At 38.4% G+C, this 18,434-nt stretch overlaps 1 protein-coding gene across 2 annotated transcripts in view; it reads right to left on the reverse strand.

Moving 5' to 3' along the window:
- Nucleotides 1–12,595, reverse strand: part of zfand3 (zinc finger, AN1-type domain 3) — a 30,582-nt gene extending 17,987 nt beyond the window's left edge. The window contains exons 1-2 of one of the 2 annotated variants that reach the window (XM_057849628.1): nt 12,156–12,595; nt 990–1,030 (exon numbers count right to left, since the gene is read on the reverse strand). In XM_057849628.1, the coding sequence (XP_057705611.1) occupies nt 990–1,030; nt 12,156–12,238 (124 nt within the window). In that variant the 5' untranslated portion in view covers nt 12,239–12,595. Of the gene's footprint in view, nt 1–989; nt 1,031–11,923; nt 12,024–12,155 lie in introns of those variants that run through there. The other variant, XM_057849637.1, reaches the window with a different exon arrangement.
- Between the last annotated feature and the right edge of the window lie 5,839 nt (nt 12,596–18,434).

Raw genomic sequence — 18,434 nt, forward strand, 5'->3', positions numbered from 1 at the left:
ATTTTGTTTCATTTGGGTTCAAATAGAAATCAGAATTACTGTACACTTAAGATACAGTTATTAGCTGTTTTTTGATTAAATAAACACTGCAGATTGTACAGACACAAGATCTTATTACAAATGGTCCCCTGACTAATTTGAGTCATTCTTTCTCCGATTACATGAGGAGTATAAACACACATAATTTCCGTGTAGTATTGTTTGGTTTTCTTTATGTTGTAAATGTAGAGCTTCTCGATTAGTTTCTGTTACCACCCTGCCCAAGAGAAAAATACACACACTCAACGCAATCAACTGCCAATAATTTTTCGACAAACTAAAGACCAATCTTGCCTCGTCTCCCACCATAGTCACTTTCAAGCCAAGCACTATATGCGCTTTGTCATATTTCCTGGTGTTAGCCTTGAGGAGACTTTCTTAAGTGGTCTCCTTGTCTCTGCATCTATCTCTTTGCCTTTCTTTTTTCATTCCTATTAAATCACTGCACTCCTTATCTCCCGATCTGTTTACTTGTGCGCAGGCTCAGTGCATACATATACCAATAATACGACTGAGCACTCTCTAACAATGTGAGCGTGTTAGAATAATGCCCCACTGCCATCTACTGTAGTGGATGTGCAGTTGCATTTTATTTTCAAATGGTCAAAATAAAAAGCTGGTTTTCCAGAGTTCAATTATTTTAGTTTTTCTTAATGTACTGATTTAGGACCAGTTGCCATAACGGAAGTGCAGAGAAGCAAAAGTATAACCTCTGCAGCAGGTGACAGGCTAAGTAACAATGCCAAAATGTGGTGAGACAGCTAATATGCCAAACATTTCTCTCCAAAACGCACACTCAGCTACTTTCCTATAAACCATAGCCTGACTGACTTAACAGTAAACACAGCTTGAGATAACAGTTAAAAAAAAAAAAATTAAAAAAAACTCCCACAGCAGTGAAGAATTAAATAAAGATACAATGTCAGTGATGCAGAAGAGCAAAAACCAACCTGCAAAACATTTGGAGCAGAGGTTCATTGTTTTGCTGGACCTGTAAAAATAAAAAAGTAGAAAAAAATGTTATTTGCTAAAATGCCACACAAGTTTTATAATAGAGATGTTAATCTGATCAATGCTGGTTGGCATCAAGGGGAAGGTTTTTCGACACGTTTTCAACTATGATCCCATGCTAAGAATGACTCATTTAGGACCCGGCGCAGATGATCCAATCATTACGATGCCTTTAGTTGATGCTGATTTACCCTGGTTTTTCTTTGGAAATATCTTAATTCAACATGATCAGACTATCATGGGAAAAAAATAAGATTTGGTGATTCAAGGAATTCTGTTTTTTAGTTTTCCTTACAGCTGATGCACCGAGTGTGACGGTCACACACGATGTTTATTCGAGACACACCTTTATTCCAGTTTTTGAATGTGAGGTCAGTTGCGTCAAACTCTAGGTCTGGCTGTCACTGTTCTGATTTGTATGACACAGAAGCTAAGTGTGTTTGGAAATTCAAAATATTTTCAAGCCTGCCCATAAAGTTACAAAATCACAGAGCTTCAGCCCCTGTCAAAGAAAAATATGGATGGAATTACCAAATCAATAGGATTCACTGTCAAAAGTAAAACTTCAGCATCACAAACTTGTTATTTAAGTATGGGTACAAGATTTTTATTGACGTTTTTGTCCTTGCGAAATACCTACATTGTCTAACAAACGAAAAACCTCTTCATTGGCAGAGGTAATCAAATGAGTTATATTACAGTGGCAGGGGAGGAAACATAAGCAGGAAGAGAATGACAACATGCTTGTTAAGGAAAAGGAAGTTGGCACATAGCACACCCAATCAGTCTCATAGGTGGTCCACTGCTGCTATTAATGAGCATGATTGGAACAGAAAACAAGCTCTGCCACCTAACTGATTCTGTCTGAGTGACACCCCAACAGAGCACAAAGCTTTGGATGGGTGACATTTGTTCAAGTGAAGCTGCATTTAATAGATGTTACCAAAATGGGCTGTTAAATTCACCAACTCAAATGAGTACAGAGAAATTCGGACTTCTTTCTGAAATGCAAAATTACTACAAGGATAGTAACTTTAGGTATGCATGAGCTACGGTCAGCTGAGTTTCCGCAGATTTATATTATATTGGTAACAAAATTTACAAAGAATGAAATTTACCATCAAACACAGTAAAGACAGTCATCAAATATGAAAAATTATGGCATATCAGTAATCAACAAGAACTGGGTTTCGCTTCAAAATTAATAAAAAGACAAGAAAAAAACTGCAGAAAGAACCAAACAATAGGTCTGGACAATTTTGAAATTGTTAACTACAAATTTTGAGGCCGATTTCACTAATAAAGGCTAAAAGGCGCTTAACACAATTTTCTCATTTCCTTATTCACCTACTGATGACACAGCATCAGGAGCAATATGGGGTTCAATATCTTGATTAAGGACACTTCGAAATGGTCACCAAGGTGGAGGAATCGAATCGACCACCTCTGCGTAAGTTCATTCATGTCACCAGCTTCAGAAATCACAAGTTATCAGCAGCACAGATCAGAGACCCGATGAATGCCAATGAGTTCTAGAAGTAGAGCCATCTCTAGAACTTTGATCAAAGGCTGATAACGTACCGATAATCAGCATGTGTGTACCTCGGTAACAGTTATTCAAGTTTAAACTCAAGTTAACCATTGCTCGTAGTACTTGAAAAACAAACAAGCTGAAACAACCTTTGCTGGTGATAAACACAAAACAATATCTGGTGTAATGAACATACACAGCGAACTTTATAGACCCCAATCACCAACATCACACAATCACGTGATTGCTGTATTGTGCCGCCATATTGTCCGTCATTGTGTGTCCGTATTGTCATTGATAGTAGTTTCTAAAGGTGGATTCACTTGCAAATTATGGAAGCCCCGGTGCTTTCAGACGCTGTAAACTCATTGGATAAGTTGCATAAGAGCCGTTATTTGGAAAAGCTTCGGTCGATCCAGTCGCCAGATCCATATTTGATGCCCAAACCGATGTTTCCTCCCGTCCCGTGTGTCAGAGCTTGTCCTGAGACCACAAAATTTCCAATCACACTCCAATTTATGTCACGATGAGGAGTCGGGTACGCAAAATCGGCTCCGGCCCGAATATAAACCGACATTTGGTCAGCTGAACGTCACCACTGTCACGATAGTAAAATGAAACTTGATCGAAACGGGCCGGTGTGTGCTGAAAAATAGCTGCCCCACGTGAAATGTCCCTCCTGACGGGAGCGCTTATTTATAACGCTTTATTGACGTAAAAACATCATGGACGTATTACAGTAATGGATTTACGACTGTAAGATCAGTTTTAAATAATTAAATTACACAAAATATTAGTACTGTATTTTAGTAACAAATCGTGGACTGGGCCACATAACCATCTTTGAACAGAAATGTATTAGTCCACAGGTTTTCACGACCATATCCCAATGACAATCACACAGGTATGACATTTATTAGTTCAAGCAGAGTAAAATAATACATATTCACGGTACAAGAAAGTCATTTCCGTGTGGGCGCTCCCGTCAGGGGGGACATTTCACGCAGGGCGGCTATTTTTCGGCACAACACATGTTGTTGCGCTCACCTTCTTGCTGCGCGACCGTGGCGACGAGCTTCGTAGTCTCCGTCTGATGATGTCTGCGATCGTTTTGGCATCATATTGATGTTTTCGCCGCTGTCTAACAGCTGCCGACACAAACGCATCATGGACCGAGATAAACAAACCGTGCGTCTTTCGAGATCTGCCCTTTTAACAATGGGCACACAGCAACTACTAAAATGACCATTTATCTTCTCTGTTACTGCAACCAACCGCCACACATGCCTTCACCATTTTGATTAATCGATGTTAACGATTGTCAGGAAGGTTTTTGGGTTCGTTTACTCGGCGGTGATTCCTTAGACAAGCAGAAAAACACGCAGTAATAGGAGGAATGTACGTAGCGGTAATATGTTAACACGATGAGCTGACGGACAATATGGCGGCACCAGTCAGGGGGGGCGGAGCTGTGACGTCACGTGATTGGGGTCTAAAGCAGTTATTGTCACACTAGGGTTAAAATATTATGAAAAACAACAAAAGATTACTTTAGATAACAAGGGCCAAAATATGGCTTCCACTGCATGTCCGCTTATTTAACATTAAAGAAAAATAATCAAAATCATTTTAGCGAAACAACTCCCTGGTCATGTGACTAACAATGGCTCTCCACTGGCCAATTGAGTTATTCTACTCCTCATGTTTGTACAAAATATATGATTATGGAATTGGAATAGGATTATTAGCACAAGATTCATGTTTTTGCTCCATTTTGCTGCACTTTTCATTAAATGTACCGCATAAAAAAAAAGAAAAAAAGGCTATTCATGTTTAAGGATGGGAGTCGAGAACCAGTTCCTATAGAGAATCGGTTCCGTGCCTTTTAATTCCACGGAACCATCTGGCAGTTTATCTAATGATTCTCTAATAAATTACAACCAGCACAAATTACGTCACGTAATATACGCATGTTACGCACACTCGACTCAGCAAATAAGACTATGTAATTATTCAAAGAGGGACCATTCACCAAGTATAATCCGGTAAATCGTCGCCGAGTAATTGTGCATTGATTTTCACAGGTTTCATGAGACTTCTTAAAAAAATGATTTTTTTTTCAAAAAAAGTCTATGAATGGGTCTATTGTATTCCTCGCCGAATACTCTATAAGAAAAATATAACATATATATGCATCTAAAATAATCCTAAACAATTTTATTATCAATTTTAATCCAAATTTCGGTCGTTAGTCCACCAATCTGTGTTTTTTTTCGGAATAATTTGAATTTGGTGGGTCGGAGGGCCAATCTGACTACTGATTTCGCACAAAAGTATATACCACCGCACCGGATGGTAGTATTTTTGTGTTGCTACGACTAACGGAAGTGGATGTTCCAAATTGTTTTCCATAACGCACATGACGACTACAGCCAATCAGCGTATTTTCGCCCGTAATTCGAGATAGGATGGTACCATTGGTCCCAAACCAATTTTATTCTACTCAATATCAAAAGGCCTTTCCATACAGTACCCCAACTATGTCTAGGAAGTTAACAAATCCAAGTTAACGGAGGATTGTGCTAAAATTCCTCTTATATCGTATGGGAACCAACCGTCCTTATGTAATTACACCAACCTAATTATAAACTTGTTAATATTTGGGAGAATACACTGCCCCTGCTGTCTGGACTAGCTGAACACTTTCTGTGTGTGCAGCTTTCTCCACCCCATCTGAGAGGGTGTTCTCCACTGCTGGAGACACCATAAGTCCAGAAAGATCACGTATCCTACCTGAAAAAGCAGACATACTTATTTTTCTGCAAAAGAATTGTTAATTTTGCACATTTGCACTACGCATTGTTCTATTGTATTTGACATTATTCATCTTTTATTATTATTATTTTTGGGTGCTATCAGCTCATATGTCCTTTTAAAAAGGAAGCTTTTTTATTTCTGTTAGAAAAATGTTTCAGTAAAATGTTACACATTCTTGTCTATTTGCCACAGTTACATATTGCCACAGTTAAGATCGAGGCTTTGGCTTTGGGCCTCTTTTATTACACAATTAGTTGCCACAGCACACTACTGCTAATGTTTAATAAGCTAAACGATGACTGACACATTGGGCCCCTTTGAGGGTAGAGCTACCAATCTACTCTGGCAAGATCAAAGCAATCACTCCGTCAATCATCGTTAACTTTAAATGGCTAACTCCAAGGCACCGCTGACAAAGAAAAGCAGCAAGAGTGAGAGGGTGTACGAGCATGAAGCAAAAAAACATGACTTTAATAATATTAAAAAATTGCGGTAACATTTTGCCAAATTTACCTCATGTCTGCCATTCTCAGGGATATTTGTCGATTCCATTTGGACACCCTCTATCTATTGCCAACAATGGCAGAGAATAAGTAAATGAAAGAACACACAAAGCTACTATTACTAAATTGACAATTATTAAAACCCTTTGTGTCGGCGGAGACACGTTTACGCATATCATCTTTGAACCCTCGTCACTCTCGTCTACTGGTTGCTCTCGTTTGAAAGTGCGTAAGTTGAGATCCACGCTCGTTTTTACTTAAATGAAAGTGCGTAAGTTGAGATCCACGCTCGTTTTTACTTAAAGCCAATCGACCAAGTAAAACGGGAGATAATGGAAGGACGTCATTCGAAAACTTTAAATGTACTGCCGAGCGAGGCACCATCTAAAGCAGACGTGTCCAAAGTCCGGCCCGGGCCATATGCAGCCCGTGGTCAAATTTCATCCGGCCCCCAGCCTCTGTCATAAAATCAATAACGTCTGGCCCGAACACAGACTTAATGAATTGGTCAGCAGTACTGCAACCAGCATATGAAGTAGCTTACACACAAAATGCGTCCCCTCATTTACCCACTAAAAGGCAGCAGCACTTTAACCCTTTATTGCCAAATGTATCACATTTGATACAACTAAAATTTCATGATTTTCAAACTAATTTAGAATTGTGACATTTCTTTTTGAGAAAAAAAGTGATGGATGCAAGTCAACACATGCATCTGCAGGTTCCATGAGAAAAAAAAAATCATGATTTAGCATGGGTTATAGATATAGAGCGCTTATTACACATATTCACTTTGACTTTTTTTACAAATTTGAAAAAAAGGTTTCATTAGGACCTTATTTTTCAAATTTAGGGATTCTCTGATAAATGTGTCATGTTGGATGTATTTAAGGGCTAAGCAACATTATTCCGTGTGACCCATTACTTCCATTTTCTAAAATGGTGACAATCAACAAAAAAAAGAAAGTTGACTGTGACGGCCGACGCTTCAAGGATAGGTAGAAATTAAGACTATTTCTTCACTAAATTACGCAAAAACTGTGTCTGCCTCATTTGCAAAGAGACGTCGCTGTTTTTAAAGATTTCAGTTTGAGGTGATATTACCAAACAACACACGCTGACATGTACGACAACGGAACGGGAAGATACGCAGCGAGAAATTGAAGCAACTTGAAGCTAGTTTAATGTCACAGCAGCAGTTTTTCGCAAGAGCCAGAGAGTCGAAAGAGAAAAAAATAATTAAGCCAATGTGACACACTGAATGGCTTGCTAAAATTTGTTTAAATATATTGTTATACGTAAAGGACATTAGCCAAGGTCGGCCCCCTACATTTTTACCACACCAAATCTGGCCCCCTTTGCAAAAAGTTTGGACACCCCTGATCTAAAGGGAAGGGGGCGAGGTAGCGAGCAACGGCCGGTTGGATTGAGCAAGCGACTTTGATTAATGTGCAGAAATAATCAAAAACTAAATTTAGCGCAAACAAATGCATTATTTCATTAACTGGAGGAAGACGATGGGCCAGATTTGTCTTTTTTCTTCAGATGAGTCGACAAGTGAAAATAGTGACAGCCGAACAAGAAGGGCGGAAGAAGAACTGACACCCCCCTAGAAGTGTGAGCTGTGTCACGTAGCCCCCGTGTCTTAATTGACGATGAAACTGAGTGGCATGCCTGAAGAAACTGAACTGAACCAGTTTAGTGTAAATATTTTTTTTTCTACTCTTTTACAATTAATCTTTTTAAATTTCATATAGATGTTTGTGCTCCAGAAGCTTGGCTGTATGTACAGTATGATGCTTTGATAAAGTGATGAGTGCAATACCTACCCTCACAAAAAGATGTCCTCCAAACCCTTTTTGATGGCATACACATATACAGTGGTACCTCGACATACGATCACTTCGACACGCGATCTTTTCAACAGCCGACGTAAAACTCGACTCGCCATTTGTTTTTACATCCAACGACACGCTCAAAATACGACGATTTTTGACAGCGCCGAAGTTTGTTTTGCCGGAAGACAGACGCACGGCTGATTTTCTTGAGAGAAATCAACACTGGATCCAAAAAGGTTAGTGCAGGTGGAGAAAAAAAGAAAAGGTGACGCTTACCATTGAAATGAAGATGTAAATGATAGCAAAATATAAGCATGGTGTGTGCATCCATGAACTGGGTCGACAATAGGGCCGTAGAATGTCGATCTCGGCCGGCGGTCCTACTCCGTTCGTCAGTCTTTATAAGTTAAGGTGACAATTCTTGTTGTGGAAACATCGCCAGCTTCGTCAGGTTTCTTCTCATTTATTCCATCAACTTGTGCAACACTGACACAAGCATCAGAACAGGAAGTAAAATAGAACCGCGCTCTCTTGCTCAGCCCCACGGTGGGTTCAGGTACAGTCCGCCAGATTAGAACCCGATTCTTTACGTTATTACAGGTATTATTATTATTATTATAACTATTTTTATATTATTATTATGATTTTTATTTAATTAATTTAATTTTTAATTAATTAATTAATTAATTTAATATTTAATTTATTTGTTTTGCTCTTTGTAATTGCTATTTGCAATAGTAACAGGAGTATTTATTAAGGATTTAGTATAGGTTTTTGGACTGTGGAACGAATTAATGGAATTATAATGTATTCTTATAGGAAAATCCTGCATGACATACGACCATTTCGACTTACAAACAAGGCCCTGGAACGAATTAACTTCGTCTGTAGAGGTACCACTGTACATATATACATGTTCATTATTTTGCACTGTTGGTTTACGTTATAACCCGTTTTGACCATAGTATGTAGAAAGGACAGAAAGGCCTATGACCATACCTGCTGGTTCTGTTGAATTATTATGAAATACAAAACTATTCAGTCTACTTTTTTTCTGTTGAACGTTTATCCTGACAAGTTGAAAAAATATCACGCATCAAAACGTTTCATTGAGCATGTTTGATTGTCAATGGGACATCAATATTAACCCTTGTGTGCTGATTTTTTTTTTTTGCGACACATAGGAAAAAAACGTTCCATTTTGGAACGTTGCTTTGAAGTGTAATATCAAAGTCATTTCTGAATATTTTTTTACTTGCGACCACTCAAAATGTTCAGTGGCATCAGACCTATCCATACATATATAGTTTTTATTTATTTATTTTTGATGCCCTCTATGGACAATAAAAGCAATATTGTGCTAAGAGCAAAAGTAATGTCATCTGCATATATATAAAAAACCCATTCAAATTGGAATATTCAATATGGACAAATTAGAGCCTTCGATATGTTAATAAATCAAAACATTTAATTTTTTTTGGAACGCAACATTTTTAAGTTTTTTGCGACACATAGGAAAAAACGTTCCAAAATGCTTTGAAGTGTAATATCAAAGTCATTTCTGAATATGTTTTTACTTGCGACTACTCAATATGTTCAGTGGCATCAGACCGATCCACATGTATATTTATTTATTTATTGTTGATGCCCTCTATAGACAATAAAAGCAATATTGTGCTAAGAGCAAAAGTAATTGTCATCTGCATATATATAAAAAACACATTCAAATTGGAATATTCAATATGGACAATTTAGAGCCTTCAATATGTTAATAAATCATAACATAAAAATTTTTGGGGAACAACATTTTTTTACAATGGCATTATCAAATTATTTGCGACAAGTAGGAAAAAAGGTTCCAAAATGGGACGTTGCTTTGAAGTGTATTACCTAAGTAATTTCTGAATATTTTTTTACATGCGACCACTCAAAATGTTCAGTGGCATCAGACCTATCCATACATATATAGTTTTTATTTATTTACTTCCGATGCCCTCTATGGACAATAAAAGGAGTAAATAGCAGTATTGTGCTATGGGTAAAAGTAACTATCATCTGGATATACATAAAAAAAAAAAAACATTCAAATTGGATTATTCAATATGGACAAGTTAGAGCCGTCAATATGTTAAAAAATCATAACTTAAATTTTTGGGGGGAACACAACATTTTTTTGACAATGGCATTTTCAAATTCTTTGGGACACTTAGGGGGAAAAAAATGACATCTCCCAAACCGCTGCGCAGAATTGAACCAAAGCTCACCAAATATTGAATTGTGTCATATTCTAATAATTACATTTGGAAATTTGGCTGTGTGACTTTTGGTATGAGCGCAATTCTCAAAATGAGTTCCAAAAGCCATACTCACCTCTTTAGCGCGAGATCAGTGCACTTTGGAAGAGAAATTTAATTTTGATGATACAGTATCTCCCAAACCGCTGCGCAGAAGTGAACTAAAGTTCACCAAATGTTGAATTGTGTTATATTCTAGTAATTACATTTGGAAATTTGGTTCTAGGACATTTGGTTTGTGCGCAATCTTCAAAATGAATTTTGAAATCCATATTGACCTCCTTAGGCGGAAATAAGTGCGATATGGAAGATCAATGTAATATTGATGAAATCTCCAAAACCACTGCGCAGAAGTGAACCAGACTTCATTCAATGTTGAACTGTGTCATATTCTAGTAATTACATTTGGAAATTTGGCTCTGGGACATTGGTTTTGTGCGGAATCCTCAAAACGAGTTCCGAAAGCCATACTCATGATATCTTCCAAACCGCTGCTTTGATATGCTTTTTGAAGTTGCGCCTACACTCAAAGATTCATGATTGATTATTCAAAGAGATACGCGTGCGTGTGCACGTGCACACTCGGGCAGACACACATGCACGCTCGGACACCCTGAATATGTTCATACCCACACACAAACACATAGTAAGTACTGCTATCTTAGTAAAACACCTATTGTCAAATCTTCTCTTTCTTGCATACATGCGCGCGCGCACACCCATCACATACTCATACTCACGTGCACGTTACTGGTATTGCGTTCACACATGCCTGCAGGCCTGAGCTTTCGATCCTAAGCATGCTTTATTGCTTTGGTATCAGAGTGGAGACAGATGAAGCTCATACGTCAGCTTCACCAAAAATTATAGCTCTCTAGCGGCATCTGGTGTATTATGCCGTTTATGACTCTCAAGTCAAAAAAATTAAGTTTTCACATGTAGTTCAACCGCCTGTGACGGGATACATTGGGTAATTGAGAAAAATGCACTGTAACACATCAGGGGTACAGTGCATCTAAAATACATGGAAAATTAGCATTTATAATGGATGTCCAAAAAAGGCACTATTTTTCCTGTGAGTGATGATAAAATGTATTCCCACAAATAATTATGACAATAATTTTGACATTTTGACATTCTTGAAAGAGAACTTTAACATTTTTTCGACAATTGGATACCATTACAGCGATTCTCAATGGCTTTTTCATATGGTCGGTCTTTGATGTAAATCTTGCTAAAACACAAAAGTCCCAAAATCGGACGTTTTTCCCACAAGGGTTAAAAATGTTGAACAAAAAAATGGGATTTTTTTCTTTTTTTTCTCTCTCTCTCTTTTTGGGTCCAAAATTTTGATTGTAATTGGTTAGCGAAAAAAACCAACAGTTTGGACATAAAGGCTATAGCGTCCTGAAAAGAAGGGAGTCAAGGGACCCAACCAGGCGAACAATTTTTACTTTGAAACATAAAGGCAACATCAAAGGCATGCAAATTTGGACAAAATAGGCCCAGGTGTTAAATGGTTAATAATGTTCCTTTTTTAAAAACTTTTATAAAATCAAATTATTACAAATGTACGCAATTTAGGCATATCATCGTGATATAAAGGCCTATAACGTGATAAGTTTTTTTCCATATCGCACAGGACGACATGACATCTATTTTGGGACATTCCAAAGCACAAGTACAGAACTGTACCATAAGTGCTGTCTCCAAGTTTACATGGTGCTTCCATTTACACATTTCAGAATGTTGCGACTTCGTAAACCGAGTAGCCAAAACAAAAACCAGAGGGGTACAATACTAATGACATGCTAAGGGAAACATACCCTCGACAAAGTTTTTGGGCTTAATTTAGAGCCTTCCCCAACCGCGTTAGTAGCCTTTGCTCACCTGTGACATGAGCTGGATTATCCAGCCTGGTGAAGTGAACGAGGCCGGCTGGAGTTAGCTTTCAGCTAACGCTACAAAACAATGGGGCCGGGATGGGAGAAGAAGGAGGGGGGCTCATAACAAGCTCATCCCCCTTGAGCTGCTAGCGCTAATGGCTAAACGGCTAAGCTAACTGTCGACAGTGACGCTAAAGAGCCACAAACAACAAGTTTAGAGAGATTACTGCTCTTACCCCCAAAAGCCGCAGGGACAGCGTGGTGGTACGACATTGACGTTACTCGGGGGCTTACTGCCCTCACTCCCGGTGTCCCCCATGTCAGGCTTCCGTGTTGAGGCTCTCCGTGTAGCAGGTGAATCCGGGGATGGAGCGAGGGCCTTTAAAAGCGTTTCTTGATCAGCGCGTCTGGATGCGTACAAAACGCCTTGGTCCGACCAGATTGTCCCTTTTTCTGGAATATCGACGGCCGTGGAGCAGTTTGCCGACACGAGCGGCCACAAAGTCCGGTGGATTAAAACAGCCTTAAACGAGAGTGAAACATGGGAGCCGTCAAAGCCGATGACGGACGGAACCACCGGGGATTCCTAGGCCGATCAGCTGGAGAGAGGACCAAACCATTTGGTTCAAAGGGAGGTTGAGCTCAACCAAGTTGACAAATATTCTACCAGTGGCAAAGTTTCGTATAGTAAAACTGTAAAAATTACCCAATTATTAGATTGCGTTGACACGATGTAGTTTCAAATGCCGAATGATAAATAGTTCTTTGATGGAGCTCATTTGCTTGAGACAACATGGTAGGTTCCATGAACATCTCATAACTAGGAAGCTTACAGCCAAAAGTACAGTATTTTCGAGCAGAAGGCAAATTGACATTTTGAATTACTTTTTTTTTTCTACTGTGCGCACACACACATTGCCACATTCCCCAAATTTCCACTTCGCCCAGAATTACACATTTCAGTTTAAAAAATAAATTACATTTTTTTTTTTAAAAAACAGCATATCCCTCTCATTCAAACTTCAAACTGTTCACGTCATTCAGAACATCTGTTTTTCAATTTCAAATAATTTCCCAATTTCCGATATTCCACACTTCAGAAAGCAGCATTTACAAATTTCCACAATAAAATTCCCTCAAATTAAGGAGTTCTTTACTAATGCATGTTTGTGCCACTTCCATATTTCTTTAAACATCCTATTGTCGTGGATGTCAACCAAATTCCAATTAATTCAGTGAAACTGGTGTCCCAAGAATATATTTTTTTATCAGGATACATGCGCTTGCCAAAACTAGTGAGTTTGGGAACTGATCAAGGTAAAAGGCGAATGATTCGTTAGTTCATACAGTGGTATGAAAATGTATCTGAACTTTTTGGAATTTCTCACATTTCTGCATAAAATCACCATCAAATGTGAACTGATCCTTGTCAAAATCACACATATATAAAAGCAGTGTCTTCTTTAACTAAAACCACCCAAACTTTTATAAGTTTTCATATTGTAATGAGGATAGTACCGTCTGCAAACAATGACAGAAGGGGGAAACATACACCCCCCCCCCCCCCCCCTTTGGCAGCAATAACTTCAACCAGACGCTTCCTGTAGCTGCATATCAGTCTGGCACATTGATCAGGACTAATCTTGGCTCATTCTTTTCTAGAAAACTGCTGTAGTTCAGTCAGATTCCTGAGATGTCTGGCATGAATCACTGCCTTTAGGTCATGCCACAGCATCTCAATGAGGTTCAAGTCTAGACTTTGACTTGGCCACTCCGGAATGTGTATTTTGTTCTTCTGAAACTATTTTTAAGTTGATTTATTTCTGTGTTTTGGTTCATTGCCTTGTTGCAGCATCCAACCTCTTTTTAGCTTCAACTGTCTGACTGACGACCTCAGGTTTTCCAGCAAAAAATCCTGATAAACTTTTGAATCCGTTCTTCCATTCATGATTGCAAGTTGTTCAGGCCCTGAGGAAGCAAAACAGCCCCAAATTATGATGCTCCCTCCACCATGCTTCACAGTGGGGATGAGGTGTTGATGTTGGTGAGCTGTTCCATTTTTCCTCCACACATGATGTTGCGTGTTACTCCCAAACAATTGAACTTTGGTTTCATCAGTCCACAAAATATTTTGCCAAAACTTCTGTGGAGTGTTCAAGTGCCTTTTTGCGAACATTAAACGAGCGACAATTGTTTTTTTAGACAGCAGTGGCTTCCTTGGTGGAGTCCTCCCATGAACACCATTCTTGGCCATAGTTTTACATATAGTTGGTGTGTGCGCAGAGATATTGGACTGTCCCAGTGATTTCTGTAATTCTTTAGAAGACACTCTAGGATTCTTTTTGACCTCTCTGAGTATTCTGCGCTGAACTCTTGGCATCATCTTTGGTGGACGGCCACTCCAGGGAAGAGAAGCAACAGTGCCAAACTCTGTCCGTTTTTAGAAAACTTCTCTGACTGTCGATTAATGAACATCCAGACTTTTAAAGATGATTTTGTATCCTTTCCCAGCTTTATACAAATCAACAATCTGTAACTTTAAACTAATAAACAAAATGTTGATCACTGTAATATCAGTATACTCTGATGAAATATGTTTCAGCTCCCGTAGTTATCTTCCTGTCTACAAATCTGATGTTTTCATTTATTGTTTAGCCTTAGCTTGGACCAAAACACCCTTTGGAGCCCGTTTACTTTCATCCAACAAGATGGGTCTGGAAATTCTTTCTTTCTCCAGGGAAGAATGTGAGCAGTGGATTCACTTGAAGGGGGGTACCTGCATGTTCATTGATAGAAGATGATACCTGTGGATTTCACGATCACATTTTTTGTTTTGCTACATAATTCAGAACAGGTCCCAACAATACTTGCAACAGTCCCGTTTTCCTCTCAGATTCTGAACTTTTAAACTCCCTGAATACTTTTCTGCTTACCTGTTTTTTTCTGCAGTTTGAATAAACAAATGGTAATGGTTAGCCAGTGTGGCACACAGGGACGTACAGTTAGTTATTATAAGCCTCATTTTGGGCCTCTCTATGGAAACGTGCTTTACTGCATTTTTATCCTTATAGCCGGAGTCCAGCCTCGGGCTCAGTGGTTCTCCAGAGACCTCCGCAACATAACTTCAAAGCCAGATACCCACTACTTACATACTGTACCCTCTCACCCCCTCTTCCATCACAGCAATAAACACTACAACTTTGAGAATTAATTAATTGCTGGATGAAACACAAGGTTGGACATCTTGCACCCTTAAGATACCCTGAAAAGTTTGTGTTTTAAAGCAAGGTCCTTCGTGATTGGCTTAGAGGAGTTTAGTGAGAGAGAAGTTTAGAGCCCAAACACTTTTGGAGTGAATTAGAACAAAAACTGTAATACGAGCCCTTTTCTCTTAGTTGTAGTGTGTCGGCAGCAGAGGTGGTAGAGTAGCCAAAAAAATACTCAAGTAAGAGTAGCGTTACTTCTAAATATTATTACTGAAGTAAAAGTAAAAGTAGTCATCCAAAAATTTAGTACAAGTACAAGTACAAGTAAAAAATGTGTTCGTTGAAAACAATACTCAAGTAATTAGTAATATTACAACAGCTCCGGTTGACAAACTTGTGAATAGTTTCAGTTCCAGCATGAATGACTGTTATTGACACTACTGCCCCAATTAAGAAAAAAACTTTGTCAAGAAAGAAGAGGTCACCCTGGAGAAATGCCACAATAGCTCTAAAACAAAAGCAAGATTGCAGACAAGCAGAAAGCAGGTGGCGAAAAAACAAACTCCAGGTTTTTTATGATATTTACAAAGACAGTCTTCGCAACCAGATACATACAATACAACCAGGACCTGAAAAATGCAAGAGTCATATTTTTCAGAGATCATTACTAGAAACAATAATAATACCCGCATACTATTATCTGTCATTGAAAAACTGACAAACCCACAAGCATTAGTACCTCAGGAATTGGTATCTGAGTTGTCCTGTAATTATTTTGCAGCATTCTTTATACACAAAGTACTAAATATTGGGCAGACTGTGTGCAACTCCAGATTAACAATTGTTACACTAAATGCCTCCCAAACTGTCCCCCACGTCAGTCTTAGACAGTTTACCCTCTTGGACTATGCCACTTTAACAGAAATTGTCATCCTTCCTTCAAAGTTTTTCAAAACTGTTGTTTCTTAGCCCCAGAAATACTTCAGATTATAAATACCTCTCTCCAAACAGGAGAGTTCCCACAGGCTTTAAAAGCTGCAGTAATAAAACCTCTTCTAAAAAAACACAAACTAATCTCGATGCCTCAACCGTTAGTAATTATAGGCCAATATCAAATCTGACATTCCTGGGGAAAATTATCAAAAAGGTTATGTTCGAACAGATCTAGGTTTTTATGATGCAAAACACTCTTTTAAACTCATTTTAGTGAGGGTTTCGGCCACAACACAGCCCTTAGACCGTGCTTATCAATGTCCTAAATAATATTCGGCAAAATACTGAAGCAGGCAAATCAACTGTTCTGCTACTATTGGATCTCAGTGCTGCATTCGACATGGTTGATCACAACATACTACTCAGCTGATTGGAACAGTGGGTAGGGCTCACTGACACTGTTCTGACACATGATAGGGATTTCTTTGTGTCAATCAGAAACCATCAGTCAGAACGAACCAAATTCACATGTGGAGTCCCTCACGGGTCCATTCTTGGACCACTCTCTTTTAACGTCTATATGCTTCCCCTAGCTCAGATCATGGAACAGTATGACATCTCCTATCACACCTATGCAGAAGACACACAACTCTGTGTCCCCACATGATTATAGTCCCTTAGTCTCTTGAGTAAATGCATTCATCAAATCAATGAATGGATGTGCCAGAATTTTCTCCAGCTAAATGTGGAGAAGACAGACGTGATCATTTTTGGGCCAAAAAAGGAAAGGTCAAAGATAAGCACGCACTTTAGCACAATGTCACTTAGAGCTACAAATCAAATCCGAAATCGAAAATTTCTTTAGCGAAATGTTTAGCGAAATCTTTACCTGGTTGACATATTTAAAGTTGTCCTTCCTAAATATTTGATTTGGAATATTTAGGTCTATCATAACGTATGAATTCAAGTAATTGTGTATATATACAGTAAATCTCTCGTAATTATTGACTCGGACCTAAAATTTGATAGCCATCTAAAGTCTGTCACTAAATCTGCTTATTACCACCTAAAATATAGCCAGAATTAAGGGGATTACTCAACATGATATGGAAAAACTTATTAATGTATTCATTTACAGTAGATTAGACTATTGCAACGGTATACAGTATTTACATTCTTGATAAAAAATCATTCAGGAAGCTGCAGCTAGTACAGAATAATGCTACCAAAGTCCTCACAAATACAAGGAAATTGGACCATATTACGCCGGTTTTGGAATTGTTACACTGGTTTCCAGTGAGTCAAAGGATAGACTATAAATACCATTGCTCGTCTACAAAACAATTAATGGCCTTGGAACAAAATACATGCTTGATTTGTTGGATCTCCATGAAACATCTAGACCCCTACGGTCGTCTGGAACCGGTCTCCTATATGTTCCAACAACAAGAACCAAGCAGGTGAGGCAGCATTTAGTTATTATGCTCCTCACCTCTGGAACAAATTACCTAAAGGTCTGAAGTGTGCTAAAACTGTTAGCGCCTTTAAATCAGGGCTAAAAAAACACTTTTGTTTACCACAGCATATCCATAACTGTCTACATATTTCAAACTTCGAGCTATTTGGTTTTTATTCCTTTGCTGCTTTATTCCCTTTCTGATTTCAATTTAAAGCGATTTTCATGTATAATTTCCTATCCTGTTTCGATTGCCTTTGTTTTAACGTTCTTTTGATTTCATGTGATTTTTATGACCTTCATGTGATGTAAAGCACTCTGAATTGCCTTGTGTTGAATAGTGCTATACGAATAAATTTGCCTTGCCTTGCCATGTAAGTAAGTGCTTACAATGTCAGATTTCTTTTTAAATAGTTTTTTTTTCTGTCAGCACAACTTCATCTACATGAACTGTTATTCTAATACTGTAATATAACCTATTACATGACCATATTAGGCCAAAAAGATCAAAACAACAAAAATCATCAAATTCAGATTAGGACAACACTTGAAACATCACCCGTTCAAAGAGCATAAGCGCCTTCTAGTGGAAAAAACATTGTTACCTCTAATTGGTATAAAGGAGTAGGGCTGGACAATATTGGGAAAAAAACTGACATTGCGATTTTTTTATTTTTTTTGGGGTCGGGGGGGGGGGGCGATATATTGCGATATTAAAACTAGCAGTATTTTCACCAGACTTGAATAGCTCTATTTGGGAAGACTTTGGTTGACTCACTATGACAACATTGTATTCACTAGAGATGTCCCGATCCAAACACATGATCGGAAATTGCGCCATTTTTCAGAGGATCGGAATCGGGTGAAAAGGATCAGGTTTTTAATTTTAAAAATATTTTTGTTTTTCTGCTTCATGCTCG

This window comes from Corythoichthys intestinalis, chromosome 1 (genome assembly GCF_030265065.1).
Source record: "Corythoichthys intestinalis isolate RoL2023-P3 chromosome 1, ASM3026506v1, whole genome shotgun sequence".
In the NCBI taxonomy this organism is placed as follows: Eukaryota; Metazoa; Chordata; class Actinopteri; order Syngnathiformes; family Syngnathidae; genus Corythoichthys; species Corythoichthys intestinalis.